This window comes from Colias philodice, chromosome 10 (genome assembly GCF_061535455.1).
Source record: "Colias philodice isolate Cphi_HAF_F1 chromosome 10, ilColPhil1 Martin Lab GWU primary, whole genome shotgun sequence".
NCBI lineage: Eukaryota > Metazoa > Arthropoda > Insecta > Lepidoptera > Pieridae > Colias > Colias philodice.
The window spans coordinates 2,507,898-2,528,662 of NC_143095.1; the positions used below are offsets into that span (position 1 = coordinate 2,507,898).

The following is a 20,765-nucleotide window of genomic DNA, read 5'->3' on the forward strand; positions in this document are numbered from 1 at the left end:
CACGAAATATTCGCGCGAAGTTATTGGAATTTTTTGAAGTTGTTCTATTTGGAGCATATAACCCGTAGACAGAGAATCCAATAGACACCGGCAATGCGTGTCGCAGAAAGAGATAAAAAAGAATACGTCACAATATTTAGGGTTACCATGTGAGGGAAAATTTACCCCGCAATTTGTAAGATACAAATCTCTCAATATCATTATTCACATAACATAAGTGGATAATAATGAGATATCCACATTACATACTTACATGTTTATACTAATATTATAAAGAGAAAATGTTTGTAATTATGTATGTACATATGTATGTATGGTTTTCGGAGCGCAGCTAGTATATAATAAACATATTACTTTTAGATGGGTAATACATATTATGTATATACACATACCTATATATTATATAATCCATACTATATAATATTATAAATGCGAAAGTAACTCTGTCTGTCTGTCTGTTACTCAATCACGCCTAAACTACTAAAACAATTTGCATGAAATTTGGTATGTAGATATTTTGATACCTGAGAAAGGACATAGGCTACCTTTTATTGCGAAATATGTACCACGGGCGAAGCCGGGGTGGACCACTAGTATGTATAATATATATCATTATCATAATCCCATATAAAAATGTGTATCTAATGATAATGTAGATGAAAACTCGATTGTTCATTATTTTTTATAAAATAAAATAAAAAAAATAAAAGAATGTTTATTTTCGTAAGTATTAACAGATACACACGTTAATTATATTGACCGACCCGCGAACGCGCAAAAAAAAACGAAATTTACTTAATAATAATTTATTGTAATAAAAAAATTACATTTAAATTATCTCTAACTTAATTAACTACGTCCCTCCGGTTCAATGTTGGAAGTTGGAACCAAGAGTGTCCATTGTCTTCGGCGGGGCAGCGTCGCGGTGGTGGTGATTGCCGTAATACTTTCTAACCTTCGGTTTTGGTTTCCAATCTGTTCATCCTGTAGCTACAATCCAAATTTGTCGTAAATTATCCGGTTCAGGAAAACTGGAACAAGCCATTGAATATTTCAGATATTTAATTAAATACACACTGCAGAATATATATTATTATTTCCCATAATAGTGGGTAACAATTTGTAGAAAAGTTGGCAACACAAAATTTTTTAGGTTAAAATTTATAATTGTTATTTTTGTGGTTTTTAAACAATGTATTCAAGTCAACAGCACGTGATACACAATATATTAACACGCTGAAATATCATGAAGGCCTATAAACTGATAAAGAGTTGTATACTTACGAGTGAAAAGACAATCCAGGCATTTTCGTTCCACTATCACTTTAACACCCTTTAACGCTACACCGCACCATGGTATTATTTTATAAGGTATTAACAGTAAGTCTAAATCATTAAAAACCAAACATACCATGAATTACGTAACTTAGAACATGTAAAAACTATATTTTTAGGGAAGACGATAGTTAGCTGTCAAACTTTGTTTAGCAAAGCAGGTTTCTTTTCTTGAAAAAAGTGGCACGCTGGGTGAAACAAAAAATTTTATCGTTCTCTCTCATTTCTTTACACAACACCGGCATAAGTTGCTCTTTTTCTTGTGTGAATGCGACATAAACTATCAATTTGTCTATTGGTTTCTCTGTCTACGATATAACCGGATCCATTCCTTTTTTTTTTTTTTTTTTTTTTTTAATAATTTATTCATGACCATGGATACAAGTCCTTCAGTCGCAATCTTAAAGTAATATACATTTCAATATAATATAAAACATACATTATACAAAAATAATAAAAAAATTATAATAAGATACAGAACTAACATTAATATTTTATAGTACGACATAAAAGAGATGAAATTAATTATTTTGGAACTAATTCGTTTTTCATTACCTGGCAACCCTGAATTGGCAATGTAGCTGTCAAGTTGAATAAAAATTTGTTGTTTTTTTCGTAAAGTGGAGAATTATTGAGATAAAAGTGTTATTTAGAACAAGAAATTTAAATAAAAAAGGAGACATCATGAAAAAGGTTAAACGTAGCGGTGTCCGTGATGTCGTGTATAAAGTTTTTATTCGGTGTTTGTCCGAATTTCAAGTTGGAAATTTATTGACTGATTTGGAAAACGTTTACAAACGTATAGCAGAATATACCGGTGAGATTCCATTTATTTTTGCTCAGTACTACGTAAAATAGAATATTCCATTAGTGACGAGTGTTTAATGTATGTATGTATGGCGATTATTACGTTTTCGCAATTTAATTTGAGGTTATTTGTATGTAAACAAAAACTAGTTTTTATAGTGCGACCAGCACAATTTGAGTCAAGAAGTTATATCCAATCCAACCAGCCTCAAATAAAGTACTTAGTTTAGATTTTACTACATAGTATAGTGATAACTGTTTTCATACAGCTATCTATTAATCAATCAAACCATAAGAAAAAAAAAATATTTTAGATTTAGCTTACTAACTACTTACTAAAGTAGCGCAGGGACGCTGGCCTCCTACATTAAAAAAAAAATTAATAAAATAAAGGAAGTTTTAGTTTTAAGCTACTATAAAAATATGTTAAATGTACTATTTGATTTTATTCATCTTAATTCGTTTGTTATAGGGGTTTCTGAAAGCACAGTACGCAGGATAGTAGAGGAAGGGAGTAGAAATGAAGGCAAATTTGTGTGAGGTGATGAGAGCAGTGAAGATGACTCAGATAGCTGTTATAGTGCTGAAGAACCAAATGATGATACTGAAGATGCCCCGTACCCTCTTGCCAGTACTTCGAAACAGAGTGATGATCAGTCCTTTGAAGGAGTAGAATATTTAGATTTTGATGAATTATATTAATGTACAAAATTTATCTACAAAAAAAATAAAAATATGTAGTTTTCAAATCGCCTTGTTTTTTTCTACCCGACGGACCCAGAAAGAGGGTAATGTGTTTGAGCTGCATGTATGCTTGTTTGTTTGTATGTTTGATTCTATGTGCGCCTCTGCAGTCTAAACACTTGACCGATTTTTATAAAATAACTAATTCCAAATACATTTAAGTAAAATTTTACCTAGGTAGGTCAATTAAAATACTAATGTATTTTTGTCTTAAATTTACACTATTGCTACAATGAAACAATTATAACGGTTTAAATCGCGGTATTTATTTTAGATTATATTATATAGATTTTTGGATTTTTATTCTATAGTATCAAGATCGCTTGCGTCGCAGTATCAGTGTTGCTATATGAGCGACGGTGGCGCCCTCATTTATTTTCATCTCTTTTGTGTCGCACTGTAACTTATTTACTAAGTTTACAATACAATTATTATACATATTATATATTCGATCGTTTTTCAAAACAGTATTAGAAATTAAATTTTTTCTACAGTATTAACAATGTAATTATATAACGGAATGAAATAATCTTTGTTAGATAATAAATCTTCGACCCGGCGGGGAACACTAATTGAATGTCCTTGGGCGATATCACTTATTTCACTGACAAGTGTCAATCTTTGAATACCAAACGTTCGACACTGTAAAATAATATGGTTTATGTCTGCATTTTCCTGGGAACAATGGGTACAAATGTTTTCTGTAATTATTTTCATCCTATAAAGATGCGCTGGAACCAAGCAATGTCCAAACCGCAAACGGCTAATGATCGTTATAAACTTTCGACTAGTGTATCTGAAATCATTATACCAAGGTGTTGTAGGTAAGTTTCTTTGTAAATTTGCATACCATTTTCCTTTGTTTTCTGTGGTCAAATCCCAGTAATCTTGCCACATATTTCTCATTAAAGTTTTAAACTTATGATAATAATCCGTAAGGGCGCTTGTGCACTACAAGGAATTTTACTGTCCGGCATTCCGATTTTTTACGGTCCGGTATGGCATGAAAAAACCGATGAATTGCTTGTGCACCTGTCCGTCTTTACTCGGATCAGTGCGGTACAGTTCAAGGAAGTATGGCGGTATAATGCTATCATAAATGATTGTTTTCGCATTTTACAAGAAACGAGTAAAAATATAGAAGGTGAAATATTATATTACTTCGTTATAAAAAAAGTAAAGTTCCGACAGAGATTTAAAATGCGTGTTTCACTTATTTATTAATCGGCGACGAGGAGCTAAATCTATTCCCACTTGAACTTTAACTTACCAACACTTACTTAGATAATAATTATAGGTCAATGCTTGGTCAATGTATATAAAATAACAATACCGACTTCTCAAATCTCATTGCCAGCTAAAAGAAAGTAAAACAAGAGCTTGCTTTCAATTGGCATATGCAATAAAAAGAGTAAAATCCAAGCAAGTAGGCACTCGAAAACAATTATACCTACAGCGACTCGTAAACTCAAAAAACCATCCGGAATAGGGAAAAGTAAAATGTCGGACAGTAAAATTACGTATAGTGCACAAGCTAGTATATAGATTAATTGCGTGCCATACCGGACCGTAAAAAATCGGAATGCCGGACCGTAAAATTCCTTGTAGTGGACAAACGCCCTAAAAGGAACTTTGAAAGATCCTGTCAGGTCTTCATCATGCTCCTGACGTGTTGCCTCGTCTACAATTTCGTTACCAGTTATGCCACTGTGTGAGGGAACCCATACAAATTCAATATGTTTGCCAATAATTCGTAAAAAATCCTTAATCCTATACAAAATATAATTCTGTTTAAATACAAAATTGCAATTACATAAAGCAGATAACACACTTTTGGAATCTGAAACTATCAAAATATTTAAATTAATTACATTAGATTTTACATATCGCTGTCCTAGTTCAACAGTAAGATATCTTAAAAAAAAACAAAATTGAGATAAGTTTTGGTTCATGTGAAAAATTCGCTCTTCTGTCTGGTTCAAAACTCAGATATTTGTAAAACGCAACCAAAGTGCCCAAATTTAAATGTCTCACTGGCATATTTTTAACGACCTTTAGTTCAAGAATCTGACATCTTAAGATATCTTACAAAGTCAGGAAGATTTTTACTTTTCTTTTATTTCTACACAGAGACATCTTCAAATGTCCTTATATGGAATTATAAAAACATTTCTATGTTGAGACATCTAACTGCCAAAAAAAATTAAAATCAGCCAAAAAAACTGGTAAACCTTATACAGTCAATGAAATAGGTTACCAACAGATTTATGACTGGAAAAAACTGTCTAAAATGGTGAAAAATTTCAACTTAGACGAAAATGGTCAAAAAATTGTATGGGGTGACATCAAATGTATCCAAGTAAAAATATACCGGCCGAATTGATAACCTCGTCCTTTTTTTTGAAGGCGGTTAAAAAAAGAAGATCCATACAAATTTGGCTACGAAATCTTCGCTTCACAAAGTCGCTTTCTCTGTCCCTATCTCCCTTTGTATGCTTAAATCTTTAAAAGTTAAAACTACGCAACGGATTTTGATGCGGTTTTTTTTAATAGATAGAGTGATTCAAGAGGGAGGTTTTAGTATATAATTTATTAGGTTTTAGACAAAGCGGGCGAAGCCGCGGGCGGTAAGCTAGTAATAGTTAAACTGACTTGTGCAAAAATAATAATAAGATTTTAACTTATAATATGAGACTGATTTGTGCAATTAAGATACTAGGTATAATAAATAATACATTACAAGCAAACTATTTCTCAGTTTTTAATTAATTTTCCTATCCCGTTACCAAACATTTCCGCGGATTTAGTCGGACAACTTACATTCTCAAATATCGATGTACTGTAATACTGAGATATCTTAAAATTGTGTCGATCTCAGTGGATTTTCCATAAATTTGGAAGCTTGGTTGGATAAATCTTTAGTATTTCTTAAACAAAACAAAAAACAATAACTCTATGAGTTACAATATAAACTTAATTTTTAATAAACCATTTTAGAGACAACATTAAAAATACAAAACATGTTTTATTTAGTCTGAGTTCAATATAAGGTTATCTTACTATTAAAAGCCTTAAAACTAATATTCAAATTATTTTATTAATATTGAAATATAAATAACTCCGTAACACATTAAACCAAACTATAGTTTTAAAAAATCAACCACATTTCAATTAACAACGAGTGAATTAATGACACTAAAATCATAAAAGTATGAATAACTCAAAACATACTTTGTTCAAAATATCTTACTGTTGAACTAGGGCAGCGATATGTCAAAGCAGCCAGAATGGCCCAACTTTCTGCTGTGAAAATACTACAACTATTTGGCATTCTGAAACATTTAGTTACTTTCATTTGTGGGTCATAAAATGCAGCCTTAACATGGCAATCACTCTTAGAGCCATCGGTATATACAATGTAAAAATCAGTTTTATTGGATAAGGTGGAGTCTTGTAATTGCAACTAAAAATATTGGAGTCATTACTTCATCTCAACATAATTCTATAAATATACGGAAAAAAATATTTCTTAAAAATTTGTGAATAAGTAAATTTAATGCGGATATTATTTCACCGTCATAAGCACGAAAAACTGTGAAGAATAAAAAAGTATTTCCAAAAGTTCTTAAAAAGACAGCAATAGTTGCAATTACCCGTCCTGGCGGGTAATTGCAACTAATTGCTTGTTTTACTTATTTTTCTATGTGTGTTTTCTGCGCGTGTATTTTAATAACAAGCTTTGAAACATATTCATAGGATTATGATATCTAGGCTCTTGAAATAAAGACCAATTTCGCAAAAAAATACTTTTTAGCTGTGGGGCGGGATATTGCAACTATTTTCTCAAAAATAGTGATGGGAACCTTATCGTAATTTTATCGACTGCCATGGTAGCAGAATTAAAACTCAGGGATATAACTGTTTTATATATATTTTAATTAGAATATATCTAATCACATAACAAATTCTTAATTTATTTAAATTAACGAAACATTTTAAACACAGTAGGTACTTAACAATTATTTAGTAATGAAAAAGTCTGTTTTTACTCTTATTTCTAAATTCTACACTATTTTTTAACTTTATTTGAAACACACTAAAAGCCTTTTAGTTATCAAACAGTCTTATTTTACTCTTCCTTTGAACTCCTTACTATTTTACCTAGCTTCATTTTAATTAATTAGAATAATTAAATCTCAATCAGAATACCTAATCAAATTTCCCAACAGAAGAACTCCAAGTGCTTGTTTACTTACATTCAAATATCTCTACCTTGTAAGGAAAGATTACCATGTCTTCTTCATTTATCACAGCATCGGGTAATCGTGAGATCACATCTTCTTTTTCTATAATGGAAATACTTAAATATCAATAAGTCACTGAGTAACAATCATCGAAAAATAGCAATCGTTTTATAATTTAAGTTTAATATCATTGGGTTGTATCGACCTCATCGACATATTTATGTCCACTGTCACATCACTAACATTTTCATACTTCATACAAAAACTGTCAGATAATTGCAACTAACCTAAAAATAAAAAAATAGTTGCATTAATAAGACTTTTCATATTTGGTCTGGTAAATGTAACTGCACAGAAAATTCGGAGTAGAAGCATCGTAGAATAAAACAAGCACGTACAAAACGACTTACCGTGGTTGATTAATACACTCCTTGTAAAAAAACCCGCGAAAAACCACAAAAAACAGTATTTTTGATCAAATTACGCACCGCGTGCATTCAGCGCTGACAATAACAAAATGGTGGAATGACAAAAAGCCCTGTCACTCACACAATTCTTGACCGATGAGCGCCATATATATTTTTTTATTAATATTTTTACTAGCAGAACAATATCACGCCTGTTGTTGTGCAGAACAGCAATCCTAGAAGGCGTTATTTAAGATAGTTGCATTAACCAGATAGTTGCAATTACAAGACTTGACCTTATATATTGTCTGAATTCAAACTTGTTATTAACAGAATCTAAATCACACTTTATATCTAGAAAATTAAGTAATGTATCATAAGGGAATTTGTAAATTGGCCATTTGTTGCTAATGTACATATCTTTTGTTAGATTTTTTACATAATTCACTATTGTTATAATTTCAGGCAAATTACCTGAGATAATTGTATTAGCCGTGATGTTGTGAGTACCAGCTGACTGTAGAATTGGATGAATGATATTATTTAGAACAATATTATTATTACAAGATAACACCTTCAAAGAAAATCTCTCAGCCAGCTGTAATCGTCGAAGACACAATGGAGGTATGCAATTCTCAATTTCCATAGAATTAATAGGAGTGGTGCGCATGGCTCCACTAATTATTCTCAGACCCATATTTTGTATCACATCCAATTTTCTTAATAATGTATTACTAACATTCATATACGCTAAAGAACTATAATCAAAATGACTTCTGACTATGCTTTTATATAGCATACTCAATGTTTTTGGATCAGATCCCCAAAAAGTTCCTGCTAAGCTTCTTAAGATATTTATTCCCCTCATAGCATTCTGACATATGTAATTAATATGCTTATCAAATTTCAATTTATCATCTAGTATGACACCTAGAAATTTATGTTGATTGGTACTAGGAATGATTTCATTATTATATTTAATATTTACAGTAGAGTGTGCAAAAGGATCTTTACTAAAAATTAGAACATTGCTTTTTTCCGAACTTATTTGAAGTTTTAATATGTTACTATAATAATAATGCAATTGTCTTAATGCTGTATTCATATTTTCAATAGCTATATTAAGATTTTGATTTTCACAATATAAAAGCAAGTCATCAGCAAATTGCAATATTTTAACTTCTGATGTGTCTACAAAATTAAGGATCTGAGATGTGTATAAGTTGTACAATAAAGGTGATAATGTTGCTCCCTGCATTGTCCCTTTGTTTACAGTTCTAGGTCCATGTAATTTATTGTTGTATTTTACAAATAGAGTTCTTTTATATAAAAAGTTTAAAATCCAGTTTAAAATATGTCTTGGTAATTCCAACTCTTGCAAGACATTTATCAAGCTCTCAATATTAACATTATCAAATGCACCTTTAACATCTAAAAAGACACATATAACATTACTGTGACTCAATTTTGCCTTTTTAAGATCTGATATAAGAGATACAAAGCTTTCAGAGCAACTTCTTCCTTTTCTGAATCCAAACTGTATGTCTGGTAATTTTTGCTGTGTCTCAGCAAAGTAATCTAAACGTAATTTTAACATATTTTCAAAAAGTTTGCCCAAGCATGATGACAGAGAAATAGGTCTATATGATAGAGGATTGTTCGCAGGTTTATTTGGCTTTAAAATCGGGATTACACATTGAGTTTTCCATGAGTCTGGTATTACTAAATTTAACCAAAGTTTATTGTATATATTTAATAAAATTTCTTGCGCATTGGGGTGTAACTTTTTAATTAATAAGTATGGAATACTATCTAACCCTGGTGTTGTATCTTTTCTACTTTTAATTGAAATGTACAGTTAATTGATGGTAAATTTGCTATTGAGAAATGCATTTTTAGAGTTTTCAACAGATTTATGTAAAATGGCATATAACCTATCTTCATTTAACTGTGTTGAATCTGATATGTTATCTAAAAAGCTTGGAATCCAGTCATCATTGAAATTCCTATTATGACAAGAACCTATTCTTTTAAATCTTTTTACATAATTCCATATTTGAGAAACAGGTGTCATTCTATTAAAACTAGTACATAAGTTGTGCCATGAATTAATACTTTCCTCTTTTAATATCCTTTTCTTTTGAGCGTCAAGTTTTTTATACTTAATAAAATTAGGAATACTTGGTGACTTTCTATATTCTCTAAGGGCTAACTTAGAATTTTTGACTGCATCCTCACATTTATTATTCCACCAAGGTGCAGGTTTCCTCATTACTTTTAAAGATTGTTGGGATTTTTGTTTTGGAACAGTTGACATTCTAATATCATACAAAATATTTACAAAATTATTATACAAATCAATTGGTTCTGTGTTATCTATATCTAAATTTGAAAAACAGGTTTCTGATAATTCATGATATTTAGACCAGTCTGCCTTGCTATAAATATATTTTTCATCCACAGGACGTACTTCATATATAGATGGTTTCACATTCATAACAACCATAGTTGGATAGTGATAACTACCCATTGGATCATCGTGGACATGCCATTCACACAGAGGAGCCAATGAGGGAGTGACCAGGGATAAATCGATTGCAGAAGCATTTCTATTGGGATATTGAACAGTTGTTGCCTGACCATCATTTAGAATACACATATCAAATTCATCAATAAGATTATATAAACTGTTACCTCTATTATTATTAGTCGCACATCCAAATAAAATGTGATGTGCATTTAAATCACCCATGACAAGACACGGCTTAGGAGTTTCGAGTAAGACCTTTCTCATTTTGTTGGTGGCAAATCTGTTACTATTTGGAGGAGCATATACACAAAGAATATATAATTTACCTATAGATGTATCAATTGATATGCAAATGTTTTGAATGCTTTCATAAAAAGTTGTTTGTACAATATTGTATTTTAAATTTTGTTTAATTAATATACCTACTCCATTATGCGTATTTGCTGAGTTTTTATATATAAGGTTGTATGGTGTAAAATTAGGAATGATACTAGTACTTTTAAGCCAGGTTTCGTTCAATAAACAAATATCTATATCATGCTCCGAGAGAAATGTTTTTAATAAGGCTTTTTTGCTTTGTAAGCTTTGTATATTAAATTGTAAAATCTTTAAATATGCATCCATTATGTTATTAAATTACTTAATAAAATATCTTTAATTGTTTTATTTGTTACTGGAGTACTGTTTTTGCTATTACCAAGCATTATGAGAGACTTGACTAATGCATTTATAATTATTTCATTATCTACAATTTGCTCAAGGTTGAGTGATTTTGAATTAGTGCCAGTAGTTGTGTCAATCGGCTTAACCGGTTTATTAAGAGCTGGGAATCTTTTATCAGGGATAGTGGGTACGGTACTCACCACAGTGGCATATGATCGACTGAGGTTCATGTATTTACTTTTCTTTTCTTCTATTTTTTTTTGTTTTACTGGGCAGTCTCTCGAGATTGCTAAGTGATGACCGCTGCAGTTGATGCATATAATTTCTTCAACATCGCATTCCTTGTATGAGTGCTGTCCAGCACATGAAGAGCACATTTGAGTACCTCTGCAAGCTTTTGCTGAGTGATTAAACTTAAGGCATTTATAACATTGTAACAGGGGTGGGATGTACAACTGGATCGGGTATCTGAACATTTGTATATAAGCATATTGTGGCAGTGTCGTAGTCGCAAAGGTTACTGCAATAGTACCTAATGGTGTCAGTTTTCCATCTACTTTTCTCTGGAATCGTTTTATTGAAATCACTTCCGCATCACAAGTGATAATCTTGTATATCTCTTCATTTGTTAAATCTGTGGGGACATGCCTAATGACCCCAGTGGATTCTGTTAAGTGCGCCGGCACAAATGCTTTTAATTTATTTTTTAAAAGAAATTTCTCCATTTTTAAGAAATTGTTAGCTGATACTGCTTTTTTAAATGTAACACCAAGTTTGAAAGCATTGACTCTGTGCACACCAGCAACACCTTTAACATGCTCAGTGAAAAGTTTAGTAAGCGCTATTGGATTTTTATTACCAATTTTTTCACTGTCGAGAGATTCTACGTATACTATACAGTCTGTGCTATGATTATCTGGGAACTGTCTCGTATAATTCGGTTTGGTAAAAATTTTGAAATCGAGATCTTTCTTCGTCGTAGTCAATTTTCTTTTTTTAGTTTCTTTTTCAACGGGGCTTTCGCCACCGTCAGAATCGACTCCCATGATATTTAAAATATATTTTGGTGTGTATTAATTAACTATATAAACAATTATTTACAGTATTTAAACAAAATGTTGAAAAATTTAATCGCAGAAAAAATTAAACCTCCCGCTTAGTTTGACTTCCCGCCAAAAAGTCCGGATCCATTCCCTTCATTATGTGTTGCAAGTTCGATTCGCAAGGGTGTGATTTTTTTTAATTGGATGCCATTGCGTGGTATAATCTTGGTATAATAAATAATAATACTACGATCTCAACTTCAACTGGTTCTTTCAGTGAGATCTCATTTCAATTTGTTTTAGTTCGTTTAATAATTTGAATGTAGTTTCGTTTATTGATAATTATTTAAATACTTTTGGACATTTTTGTATCCTGTGTTTGTATCATTCCAGAGTACCAAATAAATTGCATTTCTTTCCAAAATCTTCACCTGTTGTCAAATGCCAACACTATCTTTTTTATGTTGAGTTTTGACTTTTGACGTTTGCGGTTTGGTACTGTTAGGTACTGACAGTGTTGCCAACTCAGTGGAATTTCCACTACATCTGGTGGTTTAGCTCCCCCATTTAGCGGACAAATATTGGTTTTAGTGGCTGGTGGATTTTCCTAGTGGTTTAGATGAGTTCAATTAGTGGTAAGGTACGACTTTCAACCACTAGAAAGATTTACATAAATACTCAAAAAGAACGACTTGAACTATGTGAAACAAGGGTATGATTTTGTGTCATGTTGGTAAAAGAACGAACATTCGGGAATTCCCCGAAAGTTGTTTGTCTATTGCTTGAATATTTTTGATTATAGAATTTATTACTATTGATCTAAAGTATGATTTGATTCAAAAGGTTATATGTATGTTTATTCTGTATTTGTGTACAAAAACAATAATAATTGTCAGTCGGTATTGGTAACGCCGCGGCCGGTAGCTTCTAGCTTGTCGTATTTTAATTAATTTTGTGAAGTAATATGGTTTTACAATATGCCGAAACCACACAAAAAATTTCTTTCACAGAAATTTATTCTTCACATGTACTGAAACTCTAGAAGAAGCAGATTCTTCTGAAGATGATCTTTAAATACCTACATATATTGTAACAAAAATAAAAATTACTTAGTTCAAAATAGATGTTATTTACAAAATCGCAAAAAATTCGCCAACGGGCATTCAATATTTACATGTCTCTGGATATCTTTTAGTGTTTTTTCTGGTGGTTTTAAAGACCGAATACTTTAGTGGATTTCTGGTGGGCTACGAGGCTCCAATATGTGGGTTCGAAAAAAAAAAGTTGGCAACACTGGGTAGTGGGTACTGACATTGTCATTTGTCATTACCAAGTAAGCGGTCAGCAACGCGATTTCCCTGATAATTATTTTGTTCTTTCACGATTTTATTGGGTTTAGTCTTTAAGAATAAATTATAGTTTGCGGAATGTTATATTTCAGAATACTTAAAGCTGCCGTAAGGAAGGAATTGATTTAACGTCTCTTCATAGTCAAAGCCGGTTCCTAAGTTTTACTCCATCAGGAATACTTTATAAACTTTTTGAAATGTTGCTAAAACTGTTCATATTGACCTTTTTCTTTAACATTAATATTATTAGCAGTCAAAACCTACAAAGTGTAAGCGATGATGATTTATTACAGCTTATAAAAGAGCAAGAAAAACTTATAGTATTGTTTCGTAAGTATTATATTGCTTTTTGATACGGCATAATGTTAAATAAATAAAGCTCTTAAAAAGTGTCGTAGTCAATAAGCTCAATGTGGATAGTTTTCTTGAATGTGAAAATATCACACTCAAGAATCCTTTTACTATGAGATGCAATAATATCCAGGATGCCCTAGCTCCTAGGGTAATAGAGTTACAAAAATTTAGCCCACAAAGTAACAAAAGTTGCCTCTTACACCTCAAAGGCTCATTCCATGAACGCATGCATGTCACTGCTCACACTGCAATTGCTACACCTTTCTATGATAATGTGAATTCTTGATCTAATATTCTAACTGTTATCTAATGTATGTAACAGGTGATGGAACATCTAAATAAATTTTATAGAGCTTTCTATATCAGTAATAGTACCTACAGACAAAAATTAAGCTATATTAAGTTAAGAACCCAATAACTAAAGTATACATTTGTTTTCAGATAAGCCAAATTGTAAGGAATGTGACAAACTAGAAAAAATAATAGACATTTTACAGGAAGACTTTGAAAAAGAATTAAATGCACCATCTGTGAAGGTTGTGAATAGTCATCTAGCTAGACTATACAGTCCCACTAAGGAACCTGCACTTGTATTTTTCAGACATGGAGTACCTTTGCTTTATGATGGTAATATTAAATATACTACTTTAAATGTTACAGGTTATGCATTGTATTGTTCTTTCTTAATAAAGACAGGGGATAACTTCGTCTACATATGACATTTCATGTAGTGAGTTACATGCTATCTTTGATCGTAACCACAAGTGTTATAGATTTTTTTTGTAAGGCACTTACTATTATAGGGTGTTTGCGCCACCTCTGGAACATTTATTGGACATTATTTACATTTATTTACTGGACATTATTTATATTTATTATGTTATTTTATTTAAATTATCATATGCAATGCTAAATAGTGAATTTAAAGAACAAATATTATAATTACAATATATTTTTTTTATTGTGAATATGGAAGCGCTTGACCACAATCTCGCCTGATGTTAAGCTGAGATGTAGTATAAGATGGTTTGCGTTTCCATAGAAGTTACCTGTTCACTTCTTGAAGGCCCCCATATTGTACTTGTCATACATTGTACATGACAATAAATTAAAATACAAAATTAAAAATATCAAATAAAATGGTGTGTTATAGATTTATAGTAACCTAAATTTTATAGTTTTAACATAATATTCCAGGTGCGGCTGATGAGGGTGAAGTATATGGTTATTTGGAAAAGAACCAGTCTCCATCAGTTAAAGAGTTATCAGATAAAATATTTGAACACATGACGCAGGCCGCTACTGGGGCCACAACAGGGGACTGGTTTGTTATGTTGTGAGTAAATGATAAAGTTATTAGTACTTAAATATTTTATTAATACTGTTTAGTGTTTACATACAATTACTATTAAATATCTCATTAATTATTATTAATATAATATTACTTAATAATATAATCCTACTATTAAGGTTCATATAAGGGGATAATTTTTTGTTATAAATGTATATTTTGCATATAGTTTGATGAGAAACATTAACCATATTAAAATTAACAGACTGGTTGGCTTGGTTGGTAGTGGCCCTGCCTTCCAAGCCAGAGGTTGTGGGTTTGATTCCCACCCAGGGCAAATATTTGTATGATGAACATAGATGTTTGCTCTGTGTCTGGGTGTTAATTCATAATTGTCTATTTAAGTATTTATTTAAAATTATATATGTATGTTTATCAGCCATCTGATTACCATAACACAAGCGAAAGCTTAGTATGTGATCAGATTGTGCCGTGTGTGAAAATTATCCTGAAATATGTATTTATTAATTAATTTAAAATCTTATAGTTATGGCGCATCATGTGTTGAATGCCAAAGGCTACACGCAGTTTGGGAGGGTGTGGGCGCAACACTACGCGGCAGGGTTAATGTCGCAAGGGTTGACGCAAATTTGGCTGGTGCTCTTACAGCTAAACGTTTTAAAGTTCAGAAATTACCAGCATTCCTTTTGTAAGTAATAAATACACCACTTTATAAGCAGAGTCAGTCTGGGTAATTGTGAATAGGGTTGATTGGAAACAACTACCCTTACACTTTTAATACCTATTCTAAATTACTCGTTTACAACTGTAAATAATGTTTAATTCTATAAATCCGATTTTTGAAACATTTGGAAATCCATCCGATTGATTATAGAATAAATTCTTGTTAGCTGTTTACAGTCACCTCTGTTCACAATTACCCACCCTGATTTATATCTCTAATAGATTTTCCAATAAACTAACAATAATTCATTTATATTTTAGCTTCCGTTTAGGCAAAGTGTACAGATATGATCTACCTAAAAATGATATTAAATCTTTCGTAACATTTGCTCAAGACTGGTACAAAAATGTGAAAGCAGAGACAGTACCACTTTTATCATCACCGTTGTAAGTATTTTAAATTTTTTACATATTTACTATATTTATTTTTTAAATAGCTGTGTAGTTGGCATGCAAAGATGCGTTTCTATTTCACGCTGATATTCTGTGAGGGTTTGGTACCGTCCCTATGCAAGATGCACTTTATGCCGAAGATTCCTTGACTCCCACATTCAGACTTGAAATTTAGCACTTTCTTTTACAGTGATGATGTAGTTGATTGGTGTGTGGAAATGCTTAAGTTTTCAATTAAACTTGGACTTGAAATATTAGCGAAACATCCTTGGATTTGGCAAATAGGAGTAGCTGGATTTGGGTTGGTAGCAATAACAGCACTTATAGCCTTGATGAAAGCAAGGAAACCAAAACCTGCCAAAGAAGTGAAAAAAGACAAGAAGAAGAAGTAAACATCAAATTAAAGTACAAAACACAATACTTAATGTAATAATATAAATTTTTCTAAGCTTAAACTATATATCTTTGAAAAAGTCCGTCCATTATTGTTCATTCCAATGTAAATAGTTATGGACTACAAATTTTAATTATTTATACTTTTTTTAATGAGAAAGTTTGATTTTTTTAGAGGAATACAAAAAATGGAAAAAAAATTATAATAATATAGTAACTTCTTTGATCATAAGTACTATGATCTCTATTATAAAATTATATTTTTCATGAACAAAATATATAATAACAATGAATCATGGCCTAGTCTCTCTAAAATATATTACTTTATATATGTCGTGGCCATATCGTAAATTTGCTCATTTCATGATATGATTGGCCATTTCACGAAATGGTCGCATTTCGTGAAATGGCCAATTTAGTTTGGCCACATCATGATGTGGCTTGAGCAGATCAATGATAAGAAATCGTTTCACGATATAGCCAACTAAGCGCGCGGTTTTTTCATGAAATGATCAAAATTATTTGATCATATCGTAAAATAGTTACATTAATCATTGGTAGAGGCGCTGCAAGCTCTGTGTTTATGTGATAAGATGGCGGCCGCTGGCGAAAATTTAATTATTCGCAGTTAAAAACTTCATAATTCGTTTAATAACAATATGAAGAAAGTCATAGCAAAGAACGCATTTTTTCTTTTAGGATATACATATATTTATATATCCTAACTACTATAGAACTATAATTGTTTGTTTTTTAAAAAGCGATCCGCTTCTGGCACTCGCCGGCCGCTGCCGCGGCACTAACTTAAATGACATTAAACAAGTTTTTAGAATATTCTGATTTTTTAAATATTTTATTGACTCTTTATATTTTATACGATCTGGCCAAATCGTGAAACGTTGACGATTTAACCATCTGATCAAACTATGTTGGCCATTTCATGAAATGCGACCATTTCGTGAAATGATCGATCATATCATGAAATGAGCAAATCTACGATATGGCCACGACATATATACTAAAGAAAGTTGTCTAAATAAAATTCATGTTTACCAACTTTTGCCTTCCTCTAATTAATAATTAATATCCTAATCACTGTACAAACACTATGTACTACATAATATTTATATTTTTATAGTTCTTTTGGTATAATATATTGGCATTTTTTAATAATAGATACTTTAATTTCTTTAAACCTATTCCTTTTTTATTCAATTTGATGATACACTGATATCATCTCATTAATTATTTGTTTTGGTACCTATTATAAATATCTAAACCATCTAAGAATTATAAAATGAAATGCTCCATTTCATATATTGATTGATTAAAATATATTATAGTTAAGACATGTATAAAGAAAACAAAAATAAATAACTAAGTAACTATCATCTTCATTATTTTTTGTTTCAAAAGGTTCTCCTATATTCTTTAATGTTTGATGATCTGCTTCTTTTGGCTGTAGCATGATGTAACATTATAATTATTATATACAAATAGTCATCATCAATAAATTAACAAAAATAATTAAGTATTTATTTCCTGAAATTAGTACAAATTCTTCAGCTTTAGGGTTCTTCAATATAAATGGAAATCGCTTATGTGAATAATACAACATGTATAGTTTAAAATTATTTATTTTTGTTATATGTATTACTTATAACAGTACATACAGAAGCTCGATAATATGCATAAGTGAACACACAACATGGTACATAGTATAAGTAGATTTTATATACCTATAGCATTACATACTACAAGACAAATATTGCAAGTGATCTACAAACTATACATAATAGTATAGATGAGAAAACTACTCTTATAAGTCTAACGTGAATTTAAAATCTCCTAAACATAGAAGTAGGTAATGTCATGGTGTATTTAAGACATAAAACTTAACTAACTAGTAAGCATGTATGGATAATGCCACATCTCAGTATTTTGTTTAATAAGTTATTCAATTAATTATTATCTAAAGACAATCATCCTATTACAAAAATACACATATAGCTACATATTATAAAAATAATGTGTTGTATTGCTAAAATATGTGATGTAATTTTAATATAAAAAACTATTAATTACTACTTTGTGTGCTTTTTCATTGCATGGGGTAAATTATTTTACTGGTATGCTTTATTTGTTTTTTGTTATTGATTAATTTATTTAATAAAGATAACATTCTTTTACCCATGTTGAGAATGTATAAAAATTTAACTAAATAAATAGTTTTGACTAGGTACTATATTAATTTAATAAAGGCAAATTTACTGCCAAATTATTTTGTTCTAGTAAACTGAGATAATTTTTATTTTTAGTAGGTATTGTCAATTAACAAAAGGCTAGTTTAATATATTTCTATAAAAAATGTATCAAGCTTGAGCTTTAAAAACTTCCTACATTTTCTATTTCATAAAAAATATATTCATTGTCATTATTATAAGCAAAAAATACTGTTTGATTAATTAGCAAAACATGCTTTCTTCCTATTCCAAACTCATACTTAAGTTGTTTTATTTTAAGAAAGAAAATAAATTAGTCTAAATGGTTTTAGATAAAACAAAAAAATGTTATGAACAACAATTGTAAATTTAAGTTAGTCAATGAAAACAGATTTCAACTATATAGTATCAACTTCTATCTTTATTCTAAATACAGAAGCTGGATCAGCTAATTGAGATCGAACTGAATTCTCAAATTTCTTGAATATCATAGAAAATTCCATTATGTTTTCTGGTTTAGATTCTATCCACATTTTATCAAATTCATAAAATAGGTAGCAATAAAATCTATGGAATAAATCTATATTAGGTATATATTGCTTAGCGTTAAACATGTATGTCTTTGCTGATCCATCTTTCAGAAGGTAGTATGCCATTGATGTTAAATTAATGCCAACGATTGCATAAGTATATCCATACTTAGGATGATGTGAGTGGCTCAATACATGGCTTGACACCTGTGGATATTCTGAAGCAAAAAACAACAAGTTTTCCAAACCCAAGAGGCCCATTCCTCGAAAATCGGTTTTAGGGTCATCTCCCTGTTAAAAATAATACAAAAAAATTGAGGTTAGCAAAAATTATAATAAAACACAAATCTATAATCATTGTAAATGTTCTACAAACCTGAAATCCTATATTCTGCCACTGTTTGGTCACTCTGTCTTCTAATAACTCATTGGGTTGCAACAATTTCCATAGCGTCAACAATTTTTCCTCATGTTGTAAATTTTTGCTATCATATTGAGTACATCTAAGGTCTTCCACTTCATCTAATAGTTGTCTGTAGCACCATATTTGTTGTAAACAGTATCTAAATGTCGGACTAAAGGTAGGATGTAATTTTGTGTTTATTTGTTTCGTACGGATGATTATAGATATTGATGGATTTAATATATTGTCAAAATTAATAGGAATAAATCTGCGTTCAATGACTACAGCATCTAAAAAAGCGATGACCTCTTTAATATCTCTGGTGCGTGAGAGCATTAATGACTTTTCTACATTGCAAGTTCTTTGCGCTCCAAGTTTATCACCGTAACAGATTCTTTGTAACTCGCAGAGTCGTGTTGTTTTCCGAAGAAACCACTTTATGAAAGGTCTTAAATACCAATGCAATACAGTCCAAAGGTTGAAAAACACCATTTTAATTTATATTTTCTGAAGAAATATCATTTCTTCCGAATTCTCAAACATTACCTTAGCAACAACTTGCCAAACAAAAAGTACACAATTATGGGTAAAGGAAATCTGGAATTTAAGCCTCGTTCATATCAATCTTTTTTATCTGTTATCACCACAAGAAGTACTTTGAATTATAAACTTAATCATCAATAAAATAAGAATGGTTGTATGTATCACTGGTGCAAGTTTCGTTGAATTATGAATTTAATCTTTTTTTCATGACATTGGCTGTCAATCTCTAGTGGTCACTGGTCAATGTCATTGTCAGGGTCTCGTCAGGGTGGATAGCTTCAAAATTTTATAACGGAGCATAGCTTATATAACACAGCTCAACAAAAAAACAATTTTTTGTTGTTGGCAACAACAAAAAATTGTATATATATGTAGTATATTATATGTTGTTGGCAACAACAAAAAAATGTAAATAATCTGTAGAAATATCCAGGGCAACAACTTGTTGCCCTGGATATTTCTACAGATTTATATATCTCAAGTACCCAGTTTGCGAATGTAATCATTAAAATTATTTAATTGGCTCTAGTTTTTTATTAATTTAGATTTTCATATATTTAATTCTCCTACGGCTCTTCAGAATACGGGTTACTAACAAGTGTTTATTTTTTTGGTGAATTACGTTTTCTGCACATTTCTTCGCTCAGACATAACCCATTTCTATAAAACTGAATGTAGAATATCAGAATAATAATTATTTTCTATAAAAAATCATTTTTATGAATAACAATGTACGGTTTGTATTGAGTTGAAGCAACCGAGTAGCACTT

General features: G+C 30.8%; 3 protein-coding genes and 1 long non-coding RNA gene across 4 annotated transcripts; 1 reads left to right on the top strand and 3 right to left on the bottom strand.

The window, feature by feature from the left end:
* Positions 1-790: 790 nt before the first annotated feature.
* LOC149485059 (uncharacterized) lies at positions 791-1,680 on the bottom strand. Its single transcript, XR_016316175.1, has 2 exons — positions 1,285-1,680; positions 791-1,031 (listed from the first exon to the last, which is right to left on the bottom strand). It is a non-coding gene; the product is annotated as an uncharacterized LOC149485059 (long non-coding RNA).
* A 1,665-nt stretch (positions 1,681-3,345) lies between these two features.
* On the bottom strand, positions 3,346-8,282 carry LOC149485060 (uncharacterized). Its single transcript, XM_089699645.1, has 4 exons — positions 7,824-8,282; positions 6,118-6,349; positions 4,504-4,780; positions 3,346-3,787 (listed from the first exon to the last, which is right to left on the bottom strand). Exons 1-4 carry the CDS (start codon positions 8,280-8,282, stop codon positions 3,364-3,366), a joined length of 1,392 nt encoding a protein of 463 aa, XP_089555771.1. The 3' UTR covers positions 3,346-3,363.
* A 4,803-nt stretch (positions 8,283-13,085) lies between these two features.
* LOC149485061 (protein disulfide-isomerase A5) lies at positions 13,086-16,618 on the top strand. The gene is made up of 6 exons (XM_089699752.1): positions 13,086-13,452; positions 13,918-14,103; positions 14,674-14,812; positions 15,315-15,476; positions 15,773-15,898; positions 16,095-16,618. Exons 1-6 carry the CDS (start codon positions 13,320-13,322, stop codon positions 16,294-16,296), a joined length of 948 nt encoding a protein of 315 aa, XP_089555878.1. The 5' UTR covers positions 13,086-13,319; the 3' UTR covers positions 16,297-16,618.
* On the bottom strand, positions 16,482-20,210 carry LOC149485062 (ELMO domain-containing protein 2). The gene is made up of 3 exons (XM_089699753.1): positions 19,426-20,210; positions 17,309-19,340; positions 16,482-16,619 (listed from the first exon to the last, which is right to left on the bottom strand). Exons 1-2 carry the CDS (start codon positions 19,942-19,944, stop codon positions 18,918-18,920), a joined length of 942 nt encoding a protein of 313 aa, XP_089555879.1. The 5' UTR covers positions 19,945-20,210; the 3' UTR covers positions 16,482-16,619; positions 17,309-18,917.
* Between the last annotated feature and the right edge of the window lie 555 nt (positions 20,211-20,765).